The sequence below is a fragment of the Salminus brasiliensis genome, chromosome 1, assembly GCF_030463535.1.
Source record: "Salminus brasiliensis chromosome 1, fSalBra1.hap2, whole genome shotgun sequence".
NCBI classification, from domain to species: Eukaryota; Metazoa; Chordata; class Actinopteri; order Characiformes; family Bryconidae; genus Salminus; species Salminus brasiliensis.
The window spans coordinates 55647864-55666234 of NC_132878.1; the positions used below are offsets into that span (position 1 = coordinate 55647864).

The 18371-nt window shown below is 39.3% G+C and overlaps 1 protein-coding gene across 1 annotated transcript; it reads left to right on the forward strand.

The window, feature by feature from the left end:
• The first annotated feature begins 799 nt into the window (after nucleotides 1-799).
• On the forward strand, nucleotides 800-17922 carry mtmr9 (myotubularin related protein 9). The gene is made up of 11 exons (XM_072682714.1): nucleotides 800-874; nucleotides 1832-2014; nucleotides 2582-2690; nucleotides 3518-3643; nucleotides 3848-4021; nucleotides 4111-4328; nucleotides 5374-5535; nucleotides 6853-6994; nucleotides 7578-7798; nucleotides 10118-10269; nucleotides 13703-17922. The coding sequence occupies exons 2-11, from the start codon at nucleotides 1833-1835 to the stop codon at nucleotides 13864-13866; spliced, it is 1650 nt and encodes a 549-aa protein (XP_072538815.1). The 5' UTR covers nucleotides 800-874; nucleotide 1832; the 3' UTR covers nucleotides 13867-17922.
• Nucleotides 17923-18371: the final 449 nt, after the last annotated feature.

The window sequence follows — 18371 nt, forward strand, 5'->3', positions numbered from 1 at the left end:
TGACATCAGAAGGATAAGCAGGTGTCAACAGTGATATTGCTGTGTAAACATCAGCACAATCACCACCCAGATAACATGCTCCTGTGGGGCCTGTATGGGTAGCCCAGTTGGGAACTAGAAAGTTTTGTCCTCGGGTTCCACATTGGCCCCACATATTGATGTCCACCAGGGTCACTGATTGGACCAGAATGGGATTACATATGGGCCCCTTCTGTGCTGTACACTGCATATGGGGACTAGACGGGACCCATGTGAGATTAAGGTGGGCTGTAACGATGAGGCTCATTTGGGAAGTCCTGTAAAATTCATGCCCACGTGGAACCCACCTAGCACACGTTCTACTCATGTGAGCCCTACATGAGCATGGTAGCTAGAAGGTCCTATGTTTTATTGACTGTCTGGTGATTTTTTTTTTATTGCAGCTTTAAAATAAAGATAAGGCCAGTGTTCATATGTAATATATAAACCAGAGCTTGGGAATGGTTCTAACAATAACACCAGTACTGAGAGCCCCATCTCACAGTGGGCTGAAGAACTAGCTACCGAGTATTATAAGACTCCCCTTAAATAAATGAGTCACAGTTTTGCTGAATCTGTGCTGACTTTTACATGACCTTGTTGTGGGTTGAGACGTCCAGCTGTTAGTAGTGCCCTGTCTTACACATTCGGACCACATCATTGATCACACACACACACACACACACACGTTTGATCAGAACAAAAAGGTCATGTTCACTCTATGGTCTGACTCACGAGTGCAGCCATTCCTCCAGGTCTGTAGGCGCCGCTAATGTCACGATTCGGCCTCGCCAGCCGCTGCGGGAAAAGCCGAAAGAGTGGAAAACAAGAGCGAGAGAGCCGTCAGGTGGACCAGGTATAAGGCACTTCATTGCTATATTTTAATGGCCTACTTTAATGAAAAGAAAGGGACATTTCACGTGTATGTAGCTGTTGTGACCTCCCGAGTCGACCCTTCAGCCAGTGACGCTTCTCGCTCGTGTTTCTACCTAAGCTAGCTGTCCTAGCTGCGGAATCTGCGTCCCAGTTCCTGAACAGCGAGCTAGCTAGCTAGCAAGCTGTAGCCTGAATACATCAATGAAATCACTGCTAGATATCACATAACTGCTCCAATAACACCCGTTTAATCCATCTCTGCTATATAGACAAAAGGGCGAGGTGCATTCGGCTGGCCTCTGGTCCTTTGTTGTCCTCTGTCTTTGTAAGCTAATGCGCCGAGCCGGCTTGAGGTAGCTAGCAACGCTAGCTAGCCAGCTCACAGAAGTGAGTGGGTCTGGTGCCTCGTATTTGTATAAAATTCACATTTCCTATTAAAAGTGCTTCTCTAGAGTGTCTTGAGCAACGTATGTCCAAATGTCAGCAATGGGTGCTGAATGCATTCATTAGAAGGGGTGTCTACAAACATTTGGACATGTAGGTACTAGTGTATCTAGGGTACCGCTGAGCGAATATACACCATCGCTATTGCGCCCAAAAGTATGCAGACACCTGCACACTCAATGTTATATGGTATAAATAAGACGTTTGCTGGGGTAACAGCCTCTATTCTTTACATTCAATTATTTAGCTGGCCAACACTGCTGTGAGGGTTTTGCTTTCAGCTCCAGGCTCATTAGTGAGGTCAAGTAGTGAAGTTGAACGATTAGTTCCAGAGAGACTGGATGGAGTGCCATCACTCCAAAGATCCGCTACCCAGTGCTTGGGGCTACCCCACTAAGTGACACGTGACATTTGGCGTGGTGATCTAAGGCTCGTGTCCAGCTGCTCCAGAGCTTATTTCTGTCTCATCTCTGGGCTTCATGTTTCTGTCCAGGATGGAGTTCGCCGAGCTGATAAAGACCCCGCGGGTGGACAGTGTTGTTCTCCACCGTCCTTTTTTGCCCACAGTGGAGGGCACTCTGTGTCTCACTGGACACCACCTCATCCTCTCCTCCCGACAGGACAACACAGAGGAGCTCTGGCTGCTCCATTCCAACATAGACGCCATTGAAAAGAGGTTTACTGTCACATGAAATATGTGGCATATTTGCTTTCTCTTTACAAATATGTAACTGAGTAAATGTAAGTACCGAATGCCACCCACATACAGGCATAGGCAGTAACTCATTGCACTTGCTCATTTACATGTGCACTCTGGGGAAAACTGTGGAGAAGCCCATTTGTTTTAAGAATCGTTTGGTGATAAATCAAATGAACTTAATTAATCACTGACCCCCGATGCAATCCCTCGGCCAACGCATGTTTGATATCTGACATGTGCTTTCTTAGTTTCCAGCGGCAGATGTTAGACTAATGTTTTTTTTTGGCAATGACATGCTGATTTTCTGATTTTCTGCTGATTTTCTTGGCATTGTAACATATATGACTGTTTATAATGAAGAGTAAATGAGCAGAATGTGGCAGTTTGTTTGTGTTGTAAAATGTTAAACCAGAAGATTTGTAGTTTTAGGCAACCCAAACAGTTTTGTTTAACGCTGTTAAAGAAAGCGAAAGTAGAAGTAAAAAAAATATAGAATTAATTACAAATTATACAAATTAATTATACAAAACTCCTCTGTTTTAGGTTTGTTGGCTCTCTTGGCACAATTATTGTGAAATGCAAGGACCTGCGAATTATTCAGCTGGACATCCCTGGCATGGAAGAGTGCCTTAACATCGCCAGCTCCATTGAGGTGGGTTTTAATATTTGCTTAGGATAACTGTGGTCAGATTTGTCACTTTATTAATCGCCCAGACTGTTTAATCATTAATGTGGTCCGAGACCGTGACCTCTTTTCATTCTGTGAAAGTAGAGTTTATGTTTACACAAGGTGAACAGGTTAGTGCTTTTATCCCAAACTGGGGAACCAGCACTGAATAGAGTGAAAATCAGCATGTCATTAAAAAAACCTGACATGACAATACGACAAAGACATATTATCTGCTGTTTGAAATGTCTTTAAGATGATGTATCCTCACAGTGCATCAAAAATAGGAACTTGGCATGTGGCAAATAATACAACGTTATTTGTGGTGCTCCACATCAGACTGCAGCCTGGTGCCCATTTCTAGTGTAAACAGCTCAACTTGTGAATGCTTTTATGGGTTTTCAATATTGTGAAAATATTGTATTTGTATAAAAATATTGTATTTTATGAGTTTTTTTTTGTGCTATTGTTGTTTTCTTTGCTAGATATGCTTCCTGTTAGAACATAAAATATGTGAAGATCTGTGGGTTGTTATTGATTAGGCAAAAGCTTTATTTATTAGTCTTTTCCCCAAATTATTAACTGAATAAGTTAAGTAACTGGTATAGTACTAGATAACTAATATAATTAGTAATGACTGTCGTAGCAGGGATGCTAAGCCAAGATGTGGTTGTATTATTTATATATATATATATATATATATATATATATATATATATATATATATATACACACATATACACACACACAAAAAAGGATTGCCATTCCCTGATCTAACTTCAAGCCTTTTTTCTTGTTCTTTCTCTGTTTAGGCGTTGTCTACACTCGACTCTGTCTCCCTTATGTATCCGTTTTTCTACCGCCCAATGTTTGAGGTCATTGAAGATGGGTGGCACTTGTTCTCACCAGAGGAGGCTTTCAAAGACTTGGAGTCTATGGTACAGTTTTATACCATCTAAGGGTTTGTGCTCACAATTACTGCTTTTTTTTCTGAGGTTGGTTTTCTAGACCTGGATTAAGCCTCATCATGGAGTAATCAACAGTGCATTCACCCAAATAAATTCAATGTACTGTAGGCTTAGGCTCTATTGAGTCTCTGTTTGGTTCCTGAATGCACTTTTTCCCTTTTTTTCTGTTGACAGACAGATGAGTGGAGACTTAGTGAAATTAATAAAGACTTCGCCATTTGCCCCTCCTATCCATCACTGGTGACTGTGCCCAAGGACATAGATGATGACACTCTTTGCAAAGCTGCAGCATTTCGCCATGGGGGACGTTTCCCTGTGCTCAGCTACTACCACAAAAAGAACGGCATGGTCAGCTAAGAAAATTGTTTACTATAGTTTAGTTTGAGGTCTAATCAAGAACACACATGTATGTACAATATCCTCTCATTTGTCTTCAGGTGATGATGCGAGCAGGGCAGCCTCTCACAGGAACCAACGGACGCCGTTGTAAGGAGGATGAGAAACTAATCAATGCTACACTTCGTCCAGGAAAGCGTGGGTACATCATCGACACCCGCACCATTGCAGTAGCACAACAGGCTAAGGCCCGTGGAGGCGGATTTGAACAGGAGGCCAATTACCCACAGTGGAGAAGAATCCACAAAGCTATTGAGAGGTGAGTTAACACTATGTTTACTAGAAGGATAGTAAGCACAGAAGAAAGAAGGGTGTGGTTGCTTCAGAGAACTCTGCGCCACGGCTCAGTGCTGGGGGCTTAATACCCCTCTAGCCCACGCCTACCATTAGGCATGGTTCCAACAGGTTAATGTTTCTGCTCCTCTGAGTCCTATTCTATTGGTAGTGCTTCTCTACTGGGACTAGACAGGCAGTGTGTGCATTTTCACATCTGTGTCAGCAATAGGTGCAACTTTGGTGAATGGTGAATGTGCAGATATCCCAATACTTTTGGACATAGTGGATACGTGATTACACAGAAATCATACCAGCGCAGTTTCTTTAAAAAAAAAAAGGCTGATGTTTACGTTTAGCTGATACTTCAAACTGTTTAGCGAAGAATGTATTGGAGATATTGTGCTATTACAATAAAATGTCCATCTGGGTGATCCTATTCTTTATTTCCACATTTTATGAAATTTGTGCAACTGTCGGCATTGACAGGTATGTACAATATTATAATTGCCCCAGTATCGGTTAATCCCGTCCATACAGTGAAATGGGTTTGGGCAGGGGTCGTTTGGGCACCCCTGATTAAAATTTCTGTTCTTGTGAATATTTAAGTAAGTTAAATGAACTGATCTGCAAAAGGCATTATGTAATAGATGAAACATGATTTACAACATTTTAACCAAGATTAATTAATGTATTAGTTAAAGTAGAAAAAGGCTATAAGGAGACAGAAAGGTGTTTTCAAGTAGCCATTTCCTCAGTTTGTGATGTAATAAAAAAGGGACGTTAATAGGAAAACTGCTTCATATGATTGCTAAAACAAACAAAACCCCCAATTTATTTGCAAAAGAACTTCAGGAAGGTTTAGAAGTTTTACATTATATAGACATTATTTAACCTACATGGAAGAGAGTGGAAAGTTGGAATGAAGGACTGGAAGGACCTTTTTGTGTTTGTGAACTCTGTTTAGTCTGTAGATTTAACATAACCTATATACATTTGTTGTAATGTTGTAATCCTGTGGTCTTTCATAGGTCCAATATTCTACAGGAGAGCCTGATTAAGCTGGTGGAAGCCTGTAACGATCAGTCTAACAGCATGGATCGCTGGCTTAGCAAGCTGGAAGCATCCAACTGGCAGAGCCATGTAAAAGAGATCCTCACCACTGCCTGCCTGGCTGCTCAGTGCATAGACAGGTAAGTGTTTGGCCAGTCTTTGTATCTTGCATTCCCCCATTCACTTGCCCTCTCTTCCCTCTTTTCCCACTGTTCTGTTTTTTTTTTTTTTTTTTTTTTTTTTTTTTTAAGGATCTGCAGCACATCTGGACAGTCTGGAAATGTATGACTTTTAGAAGTGCAGATACAATTTTCAGATCTCGAAAAGTACAGAGCTTCCGATTGTTTTGGAGAAACATAATATGGTCCAAAGTCCACTTTAAAAAAATAATATTCAAAACTAATAAAAAAAAATCTAAATATTATACAAAACAATAAATATGTAGCATTGGACACTGAACAAAAACACATTAAAAATCTAACAAAAAAATGTAGAACTAATATCAAGAACAATAAAATAAACCAGGAAAAATACCACTGCAAAATAAGAGCTGAATTAAGTTGGAGATTAATTATGAGGAAAGGCAATCTGGAAGAGCCGAAAAGAACACACTCATGAATGTTAAGGGATTGTGTTCCAAAGTTTCAGACTTGCCAGTCTGAATATTAAATCCATCTATATGGACAGATATCTGTCACAAGTTACCCTCAGGCATTGTTTCGCTGTTTCACCTTAAGACTCATTTCAGAAGATACGTGTAACTAGTTTATGACTGTGTTAATTATTGTTTTCTCACTGGTTGTTCTATTCTAAGCTAATTACTAAGTCTGTTATTGCCTTGTTTCATGCTGCATTTGTTGCAAAGTGATAATTGCTAGCTGTTGTCTAGCCTGCAATCATCATTAAGTTCATGGAACCCTGGTACTGCTGTGCTCCATGCTGCTTTTGGCACACAGCTCATTACTGTGCTTTATGCTGCTGGGTCTTTAGATATGGGGTAATTTCTGTGCTTTGTCATGACTTTGAGCTAATTTAGGTTGTTTTTTCGTGCACATGTCCTTGTATATTTTCGTAACCTTTCCACGGAAGAGCTGGAGGTTGTTTTTTTGCTCCATGAGAAGTCTACAGATGTTTTATCTGTAACTTGGAGATATTACTGGTTCAATAAAGCCCTACTTTAACTGTTAGCTTTCTTTTCTGTGATATGAATAAGCTCTTATGAGCTTTTATCAAATTGCACATTTAGGGTTTATAAAAATGAATTCACTAAGATAAACATCTGGTTCTCTCTTTTCTAGGTCTTTGTTATTTAATAAATGTTTTGTTTATGTTCCCCAGTTGGCCCGTGTTAAGGAGGAGAAGGTTGTGGTGCCCAGTGATAGAAATGTTAAAGGCGAAAACCGTGTCCTTTCAGTTATTGACTTTGCTTATGTTTGTCCCTCTGGCTGTGTCCTCAGAGAGGGTGCGTCAGTGCTGGTCCATGGGACAGAGGGCACCGACTCCACACTGCAGGTGACCTCTCTAGCCCAGATCATCCTTGAGCCAGTCTGCAGAACTATCCGTGGCTTCCAGGCCTTGGTGGAGCGCGAGTGGCTCCAGGTGAGGGAAAACCTGGTTGGGTATTTCACGGTTCAAACATTCTTTGCTGAGCTGGACGATAAATGCCTTTAAGCTACAACAATTAACACAACTGAGGAAACTCAGATACAGATAAACACAGATAAAACCTTACTCATAATTGAGGAACTAGTATATACAGTGCATATACAGCATCATTTAATAGTTTTCATTTTGTTGTCATAATTATGATTGAGGTGTTTTTAAAAAATAAATATCTCCTCATCCTCAGTGTACATGTACCATGTTTGACATGCCTTCTGCATATTCATTTTATTAAATTTATTCTTTAATGTTTTACAGCTTTTGCAGTAGAATATGAGAATCTAAGAAGATATTGAGAATATTCAGTATCATGTAATACTTATGATTATATTTCTTATGTATTATGTTTTTATATATTGTGTTATTAGATTTTGATTTTGCTTTTATTTTATTGAACACATTGTTTCCTAGGTTTAAAACAGTGATTTTTAAACTTCAGCACCTGGGTTTTACATTCTCTTAATCACATTTCATCTTATTAATATCTGAGTGACCTCTGACTTCTAACATTTGACTGCAGGCTGGTCACCCATTCCAGCAGCGCTGCGCCCAGGCCGCTTATTCCAACGGAAAGCCACGGAGCGAGGCGCCAGTATTCCTGCTCTTCCTGGACTGCGTGTGGCAGATACTGCGCCAGTTCCCCTGCTCCTTCGAGTTCAACGAGCACTTCCTGGTCACGCTTTTCGAACATGCTTATGCTTCCCAGTTTGGCACATTTCTGGGAAACAGCGCCGCTGAGAGGTCAGTGTCTCTATCCCACACACACATCTGGTCGTATTTGGTCTCAGAAAAGTGACATCCTGTTTCCTATTCTTTCCCCCCCCCCCATTTTTACTGCTGCCCCTCCCTATGAAACTGTGTTAAATACAAGTGACCATGTATCACCCTGCTGTCATAGCAGCACTCAAACCTTTTAGGTGTTTAAACCACCTTTGAAGACAGGAGGTTTTCAGTATGCACTTTCAACAATAGTTTAGACTGTTATCTGTAAGGTGTGAGTAAATTATTTATTATTTATTGACACAATGGTGAGCAACAGGGTGGAAAAAAAAATCTTCATGTGTACAGTGGGGCAAAAAAGTATTTAGTCACCCACTGATTGTGCAAGTTCTCCTACATAGAAAGATGACGGAGGTCTGTAATTTTCATCATAGGCACACTTCAACTATGAGAGACCAAAAAAAAAAAATATCCAGGAAATCACATTGTAGGATTTTTAAAGAATTTATTCGTAAATTATGGTGAAAAATAAGTATTTGGTCAATAACAAAAGTTCAACTCAATACTTTGTTATATATCCTTTGTTGGCAATGACAGAGGTCAAACATTTCCTATAAGTCTTCACCAGGTTTGCACACACCGTTGCTGGTATGTTGGCCCATTCCTCCATGCAGATCTCCTCTAGAGCAGTGATGTTTTGGGGTTGTCGCTGGGCAACACAGACTTTAAACTCCCTCCACAAATTTTCTATGGCGTTGAGGTTTGGAGACTGGCTAGGCCACTCAGCACCTTGAAATGCTTTTTACAGAGCCACTCTTTCGTTGCCAGAGCAGTGTGTTTGGGATCATCGTCATGCTGGAAGACCCAGCCACGTTTCATCTTTAATGCTGTCACTGATGGAAGTAGGTTTTGGCTTAAAATCTCATGATACATGGCCCATTCATTCTTCCCTTAACACGGATCAGTCGTCCTGTCCCCTTTGCAAAAAAACAGCCCCAAAGCGTGATGTTTCCACCCCCATGCTTCACAGTAGGTATGGTGTCTTGGGATGCAACTCAGCATTCTTCTTCCTCCAAACACATTGAGTTGAGTTTTTACCAAAAAGTTCTATTGTGGTTTCATCTGACCACATGATATCCTCCCAATCCTCTTCTGGATCATCCATATGCTCTCTGGCAAACTTCAGACTGGCCTGGACATGTACTGGCTTAAGCAGGGGGACATGCCTGGCACTGCAGGATTTGAGTCCCTCTCGGCTTAGTGTGTTACTGATGGTAACTTTTCTTACTTTGGTGCCAGCTCTCTGCAGGTCATTCATCAGGTCCCTCTGTGTAGTTCTGTTTTTTTTTTTTTTTGTTTACTGCTCTCATCATTTTGACCCCACGGGATGAGATCTTGCATGGAGCCCCAGATCGAGGGAGTTTATCAATGGTCTTGTATGTCTTCCATTTTCTTACAATTGCTCTCACGGTAGATTTCTTCACACCAACCTGCTTGCCTATTGTAGATTCACTCTTCCCAGCCTGGTACAGGTCTATAATTTTCTTCCTGGTGTCCTTCGACAGCTATTTAGTCTTGGCCATGGTTAAGTTTGGAGTGTGACTGTTTGAGGCTGTGGACAGATGTTTTTTATACAGATAACGAGGTCAAGCAGGTGCCATTAATACAGGTAACGAGTGGAAGACAGAAGAGCTTCTTGAAGAAGTTGTTACAGGTCTGTGAGAGCCAGCAATCTTGCTTGTTTGTGGGTGACAATACTTATTTCCCACCATAATTTAAAAATAAATTCTTTAAAAATCCTACAATGGGATTTCCTGGATTTGTTTTGTCTCTCATAGTTGAAGTGTATCTATGATAAAAATTACAGAACTCTCATCATTCTAAGTAGGAGAACTTGCAAAATCAGTGGCTGACTAAATACTTTTATAAATTAATAAATGTAATATCACAGTCATAAATTTAATATCACAGTGCTTCAAGACATTTTTAATGATATACAGCATGTCTGAGTGTACATTTTAAGGAACTGGAATGGACTGAAAATAACACATAAAAGACACTTATAACTATTAAAAGCACAACTTTTGTTCTACATTGTACACACGGAACTAAACCCTGTTAAACAGCACTAATTACGCCCCCCCTTGTTAGTTTTTCATTGTGGTCATTGTGGGTACTGACGATATCCGTGATATACTATTGAAAAACATATTGTTAGTGATGTCATTTGTCATGATTACGGTAAATATCACGTTATCCAGCTCTAAATTGTAAGCTACAGTGAATGTATTTGTATTTGTAGTAATAAGTACACGTGTGCAATCTGTTCTGCCGTGCCAGGGTGAAGCTGAAGCTGTCTCGGAAGACGGTGTCTCTGTGGTCGTGGGTGAACAGGCCTCAGGAACTGGAACGTTTTGTTAACCCACTCTATGAGCCCAACAGCCTGGTGATCTGGCCTTCTGTAGCCCCGCAGAGTCTGCTGCTGTGGGAGGGTGAGAATCAGACTCATCTACTCTTAACACCTAACCCACATAGTCCTGCTGGCTAGCACTGCAGATACATCTTAATGTCTGACGGTGTCCCTGCTCCATCTGTTCTTAAACTTAATACTTATTCATACTGAAATTGGTTTATATGGATAGGTGCTGTAATTTTAAGTGCTTACTGATCTGCAGTGTGTATCATTTTTCTCAGGGATTATGGTTTTGCATTTCCTAACAGCGGGAAGACGTTATGTAAATTATGTGTCTGGATCATCTATGAAACCCAACTATCATATTAGACTGATATTGGCTGATGTATGTTGAATACATGGATTGTATTAAGGTGGGGCAAGCAAACTGGAAGTAGGGGTGGGCGATATGAGAATAATATTATATTACAATATTTAAAGACAATTTCACAATACACAATGTTTATGCCAATATTTTGCAAACAACATGCATCAGTAGATTGTTAAAAACTACTGTTCAAATACTCTCACGTACTCAGGTGATTTATATTCAAAATCTGTTACACTTAATTGAATTAAACCGCACTAATCACACTCTGTTATAATGTGCAGGTGGTCAGTGCTCTTTTAGCACGGAAATATCTATGGTATACTAATGTCATATGTTATATCACAATAACAACATTTGGCACAATTTCAAAAAAAATATATTAGATATGTATTATATTTATATATTAATAATTATATAATATCTTTGAATATTGGAATACTATTTTTTTTCCTCAAATCATTTAAGTCCTCATGATTTGTTAGGAGCGACAAAAATACTATATTGTGATGGTTGTGGACTTTTATGATGTACAATATGTATCAGTAGTTTTTATGCTCAGATAAAATGTACTGGTATTGTGATTCTAAAACAATCAAAAACTGCTCTTGTCCATAATTGGACTAATTATGCTTTTCTAATACAGCTGAAGGAATGTTATAAGCGGTTTGTTTTTTTGTTTGTTTTTTTGTTTTTGTTTCTCCCCCAATCCCCCAAATATACAGCTTGCTGACTTTTATAATTTACTGACCTTGTCTTAACATGTCAGTCATTTCTCTGGTTTAACCAACAGGGGGCAGCAGTGCATTTGTACAGGGCACTTATAGTGCAGATGGTCCCCTATGTGGTCTTTAATGTACTATAAATGCAAGGTGCGCAATTACTGTATGCTGACTACAATTACAGGAATTGCTACATTAAAAAACAAATGACTCTTATAATGAGAAATGAGTTTTAGGGTGAGCTGTTAAAGCCTCTTTTGAAGCTCATAAAGGTTTTTTATGTCACAGTTGACTGCTAAATGCTTTTTGTTTGTTTTTGTTTTTGGCAACACATGCTCTGTATGTTGTGTGTTCGAATGAGCCTTTTTTCTTTGTGTATACAGTACTGTCGGTTGCAACTCTTATTAATCAGGGTTACTTCAGGTTGTTCATATGGTGACAAATCCAGGAAGTAGAACTAGATTGGTTAGTATTCGTTGTCATTTTAAGCCCACAGTCAGCTCACAGACAGTTTGGTGTCCATTGTGTTGAGTGAAGAATACTGCAGTGTTTTTGGACAGTGTTAAAGCAAATTCTGGAAGAAACCTGTTAGAAGAGCAGTGAACAGTATTAGAGTCACTGCAATATATCATAAAGAAAACAGCACACGTTGTGACATGAAGTATTAGCTTAGCCACAACGCTCTTCAAACCCAAACCTTTTTTTTGGCCTTGCTAAGCAGGTTTAAAGGTATATTCAGAGATTAGTTTGTTTGTGTAGTGATAAGATATGAATTGATGCGTTGAGTGATTTTGCTTTCAGTTTAATTTCTGTTTAATTTTGATTCTCAGGATGAAATGTAACTTTAGTGTCTGTTCCTGTCTGTCCTCGATTCTCACAGTGAATGTCAGTGTGCTCATTTTCAACGGTCACTGAGTTTAAGGGGTATTTGGGCGGTCACTGGAGCAGTTTGCAACCCACTGGCAGATGAGTTTAAACCTGGATCCTACAACTTCCTCCATGAAAATTCCTCATGCTTCTCTAAATAGATGGCACACACATTTGGCACTTTGAGGCAGAGAGGAACCGTAAACATAAAGTTTATCACACAGGTACTATGTGGGAGGAATAATGAGGAAGTGTATGCATCATTGTGCTATCCTCCTCTGATCTTTAAGTCACTGGAGCATTTGTTCCTAGGCATCTCAGAAGTTCACAAGAGATCATGTACTTTAATTCTACAAAGAGATTCATGTTCTGGACCATTTAAACACATTTTTAAAAAGAGGGTATTTGTACTGGACACTTAAGAACATGTGGTGTTGTCTGTTCTTGAAGAGCAGGAAAAGTAATATGATACATTTTCCTCTTGGTGTCAGTGGAAACAGTGGTGTAATGAGTTGAGCAACTGGTAATGCCAATCAGGCAGCGCATTTCTTCTGTTACTCAAAAGGCATGACAGGTTTTGCAGGTCATTCACAAGACCCTAGTTACCATGGGACTGAGTAGTCATGTGCTTTGTGCCTCTGTCATTTTATTGCATGAATCTTTTTGCCTTGTCATAGTATCTGTTTGTTTGTCTCACGCAGCGTTCAATTGTGGCCTTGAATTGTGGATTGTGTCCAGTCTGAGTTTATCTACTGTTTATCTTCTAAAATGTCTTTTTATAGAATTAATTCTGAAGTAAACTCACTTTATTATAAGTATCAGTTTCTATAATGAGACATTGTAGACTGATTGATTTAATTTAGTAGAGTTTTCTTTAAATGACAGTTTTATAGTGTGTTTAATATCTTATAATAATGTGTGTGTGTTTTGGACTGACATCTGTTGTTGGTCTACTGGTGTGAAATTACCAGTAGACCAACAAATAAAATGGTTTATTGTGGTTGAGTGTGCTGTGATTAGGGTTTCTATAGCAGATGGGTGTATTAGCATTAGCGTTAGCCTCCACTCGGTTCTGAACGCTCTCTTCAGTGCTGGTTTAAAAACAGAGAAAGGTGAGCGGTTCTCCAGCCAGTAAAACAGAGCTTTTCAGTGATAGTTTCAGATATTATGGTATAGTTTCATGTTCCACTGTAAAATAGCTTCATACTGCAAACTATACACTCTTTTATTTACCTTCTGAAAACGTCGGCTGAGCTGTAATGGCTGTTAATGGCCAGATGACGCTCTGAAGACCATTGTTAAAACATAGTCTCTGAACTGTTTTGAGACTAAAATAGCCAATACCCAATCCATTACAATAGCCTGCATGAGATTGTGGCATCCCCTTTACAATTGTTACTTAAAAATAGACTTGGGTTCAGGTGTCACTTTGGAAATTTACATCTCAGGAGTAGAATACAGGACAGTTTTACGATGAGCATTTCATTTAAACAGTAAAACTATATAAACTACTTTCAACTGAAAACTTCATTTGGTCTTTTCCCTTCTCTTTATAGGTGTATTTTTACGTTGGAATCGCTCAACCAAGTGTCTGGATGAGGCCTATGAAGAAATGGTCCATATTATTGAATACAACAAGGAGCTACAGAATAAAGTGAACAGCTTGAGAAGACAGCTTGCTCAGCTGGAGACGGAAGACGGCCCTCTACAGTCTCCCTAAGACATATAGCGCCATCATTCAAAGCAGTTTCAACAAAGTGGTACTCTTGGGAGTTCCTCTTCAGCACTACTGAGATTACTCTTTCTAATGCATGTATGTCTACACATACAAACACACATATATACACACACACAAACACACGCTACCCTCTTTAATGTTTGCTACTACTTTTTTAGAATCTAATGCTACCCATGTGCTGCTTGTAAGGCCTAGCTATAGTCTTGTCTGTTTTACCTCTACTTTTTGCTCTTGCCCTTGGCCTATATTGTGCTCAGACTAATTGATTAGCTCTGGTAATGTGCCACTGCTGTGACTGATTCATTCTCGCACACACACTATACTAACACTATCTTATGTATTCATGCCTCTTGAGCACCTTTCACACACTAAGTGTTATTGCTGATAGAAAACTGGCTTGAGTGTAGTCACTACTTGCTTGAGATGTCCAGTGAGTAGTGGTTGTCTATGTGGCTGTCCTACACTAAACTGTTTTCAGCTTTTCAGAAACAGGGAGTCACTGACGGTGAATGATTGCTTCATTCTCTGAAATTGTGGCAAACCTTTTGTTGTCTTACAGTAGTGGATGACTTGAGAGTGAAATGTCTTTTAAAATGGAAAAAATTAGGACTTTGAGTTTAGGTGACCTCTACAAGCATGTCTATTGGTTTTACATGCCTTGGTTTAAAAGCTGCTTTTTTTTTTTTTTTTTTTTTTTTTTTTTTTAAACCAAAACAAAATGTTGTATAAATATACATTTGGGTCCATAAGTACAGTATTTAGATTAGGTAACAGGTTTTGTCATTTTGCCTCTGTACACCTCCACAATAGATTTGGATTGAAGTCATCAAGATGTGACTGAAGTGTACAATTTTCTTGTAAATGGTTACACAAAATTACACAAACCATTTAGGAATTACAGCCATCGTTGTAAACAGTGAATTTTAGTTTTTACTGTCTCAGAAATAACTAGTTAATTCACTGATAAGTGGCCTGTTCATGACAAATGAAGGAGGTCCATAGTCTGGAGTTGATTCCAAGTGCTGATTTTATATTTGGTAGCTGTTTATGGAAAGATCAGCAACCCCACACAACCTGGAAGAGCACTGAAGACAACTAAAGTAGATTGACAGCCATTATTCTTAGTCAAGGAAAGAAATCTGCAGTCACCTGACCTCAACTCAGTTGAACAGCTTTTCACTTTCTGAAGACACACCAACAAGCAGGAACTGAAGGTGGCTGCAGTAAAGAGCTGGTAAAGGACTCTCAGCAATTGATGTCTGTGGGTTCCAGTCTTCTGGGGAAATGGCTATAATCCCTAAATAGTTATTGCAACATTACTTAATTTAACATTACCTAATTAAACAAAAATCAATTGAGGCGATATACATTGACAATGTCACTGTCCAAATATTTATGGACATACTGTAAGGATTACTCCATACAGATTACTTACTGTTAGCAACTTTTTATTCCCCTCAAAAAACACTTCTCAACATACTGGTATGTGCTGACTGCAGTTAGATAACACAATGTGCTTTGCCTTCTGCTGACATGTCCATCACACACCAGTTTAAAGTGCCAGTTGATAAAGTAGATCTTTTACAATATAGTATGCATTTCATTTTACGAAATATGCTTAGAATATGCTCCTCTCTTAATCTGTAGATAGGATGTGTCCTTTCAGTACGTTATGATGTGTTTCTTGATGTTTTGAAGTGTCATACCTCAGTCTGGAATGACCTAAACCCACAAGAAGATGATTATAGTATCTGCTGTGTGTGAATGCCAGAATTCTCTCCTTCTCTCTCTGTACCTCCAAGAGCAGAATGAGAAGGAAAATCTTCAAGTTTGCACTGTAATGCTGATGAGTTATGTTTGATGTTCTTATTAATAGTATATTACTGATTTGTCTGCCTTTCTTTCAGACAGCTGTGAATTCCCTCAGATAGGCTAGAACCTATAGTTAAGGACAGAATTACATGTCCACCTGTAGCTGGGTAAGGCAAAACCTCTTTGATCAATATACACACATTCTGCAGGCCTAAGGCTCAGTGTCTTGGCTGGTTTTTCATAGTTGCGTTATTGCCAAACGGTAAACAGATAAAGCTTTTCACATTCTTATAAATGTGTTGGAATATATTTTGGGTGTTAAGCATAAACTGCCTAGTGCTGGTTTTAAGTCACATTTCCAAAATGCAATTGATGTTGCGGTCATGCTTTAACAAAAACTCAGTAGAGTTGCTGGGCAGTAACTACTGTTTTTCATACATTTATACCGTCTCTATGCCAGCGGTATGTGTGGTGTAAGACCCCACTAATCCGTGAACTCCCTGTAACCATAAAATGTAAATGCAACCTTAATTTGATAGTAATAATTTTAAGACACCATCTTAATTGTTATATACCACCTAATTACCAATATACTGCCCAACCCAAAGAAAAACCCTTAAAGCCTCTGTGTTTTTCACGAACATGGCCATATGGCCAGTTTCAGGACACTGATTTATTAAATATGTAATGAATAAATAAACTATTGATCTATGTACTTATTTACACTAATAAAATAAAGCAGAAATCACTCAAACAGAGCCCTTAGGAATCTGAACTCCTCAGAAAGGCCCTTGGGTCAGTTGTGTGGTTTAATGATTCAAAAATATCCTCATTCTGTTACATTTGCTCAGCTTATCATTTTAAATTGACATTTTACCCAACATGTGGAGTGCAACTGTAGTGGTAGCATCACAGCTGTAATTAGCCAAGATGACTCCCAGGAAAGCATGTTAACCAAATATTATGTGATGTACTGTATGTGTGCACTGTTCACTCAGAAAATACTTTATTTTAAATAGTAGAGACAGTTCTTCAGGTGTTCCTGGCAGGCTTGCCAGTTGTCACTTTATGATTGTTGTGAAGTCTGCTTAGTGTAAAGCATTTTTTGAGAAAGTGAAAATCTGTTGTTGTTTTTTTTGTACCTTTTTTGTTTTTTGGTCATAATGCAAATTTATAGATTTTTTTTTATAGATGTACAAATATAGGTATTGACGTACACTCACAAGCACTTTATTTTGAACACTGTACCGATATTAACTAGAGGCTTCTTTCAAAATGTTGGGCACGTTCCCTTAAGATCCTGGTCCATGTTGACATGGTTGTGTCACACAATTTCTGTAGATATTTCAGGAATTGTATTGACTTTCATGCAATGAGTCTTATTGTCATGTTTATGAAAACCACTTTTGCTTTGTGACTCAGTGCATTATCATGCTGATGTAGCCGTTAGCAGATAGTAAACTGTGGCCATGAAGGGATGCGCATGGTCAGCAACAAAACATTCCCCACACGATTACACCACCTCCACCTGCCTGGACTGGTTGTATTTGTGGATTCTTTCAGCTGACATCAAATGCTGACCTTACCGTCTTATAATTTATCACACTAGGCACGTTGTCCCAGTTTTCCACAATGCAGTTCTGGTGAGTCGGTGCCCTCTGCAGCCTCAGCTTTCTGTTCTTGGCTGACAGAAGTGGAACCTCACGTGGTCTACTGCTGTTGTATCTTATTCACCTCAAGGTTGGACGTGTTGTGCATTTTGAGATCCTTTCCTCTCACCACAGTTATATGGAGTGGTTATCTGAGTTGCAGAAGAGTTTTTTTTCCCAGTTTGGGAATTCTTTTTTGGCCTCTCTAATCAACAAGGCATTTTCATCTGCAGAACTGCCGAGGCTATTGTGCTGAAAATCCCAAACTGGCCGGTCCTGCAAAATCAGTCAAATCACTGATCATAATTTTTCCTCATTCTGATGGTTGATGTGAACGTTACCTAAAGCTGGCCCGCATTTTTATGATTATTTTTGCATTGCACTGCTGTCACACGATTGGCTGATTAGAGTTGCATAAATGAATAGGTGTACAGGTACAGTTCCTAATGAAGTGCTCAGTGAGTGTATGCTATGCTTTAGTATTTTATGTTCTGTGGGCATTAAAAATGAATGACTGTAAATGTTGTTTATTCACCCTTTACTTTAACAAGCCGTTAATAAAGACCAGTTACCACAACACTGTTTAAGGCAGTTTTAAGTGCAGTGGCTCTGACACACAAAGTGCACCGTCTTCTGAACAGAATTCTCCTGAAAGATGTATAAACCTCTGTCATTGAGTATATGTGAATTCTGTTTGCAGATTTGAGGTGAAACTATGACTAAAGGGATAACTGAATACTGAGTCCATGGTTTAGATAAGTAGCTCACCACGGGAGCACTTTGACTATTGTGTATTTGGCAGCTTCCTCATTTCGTGAAGAGAGGCTTTCAGTTTTCCTTGGGGGAGGGGATCCAGCAGTACAAGGAACCATTTAGAGGAGTGCAAGTGTGCACGTTTCACTTGGTCTGACGCCCTATCTCCCACGTGTCCCTGCTCCTAGCGCAAGTTTATCTCATCAGGGTGTCTGAATATTCAGTCATGTACTTCAGTTTTCACAGACAAAACTTTTTTTTAACAACATCAAA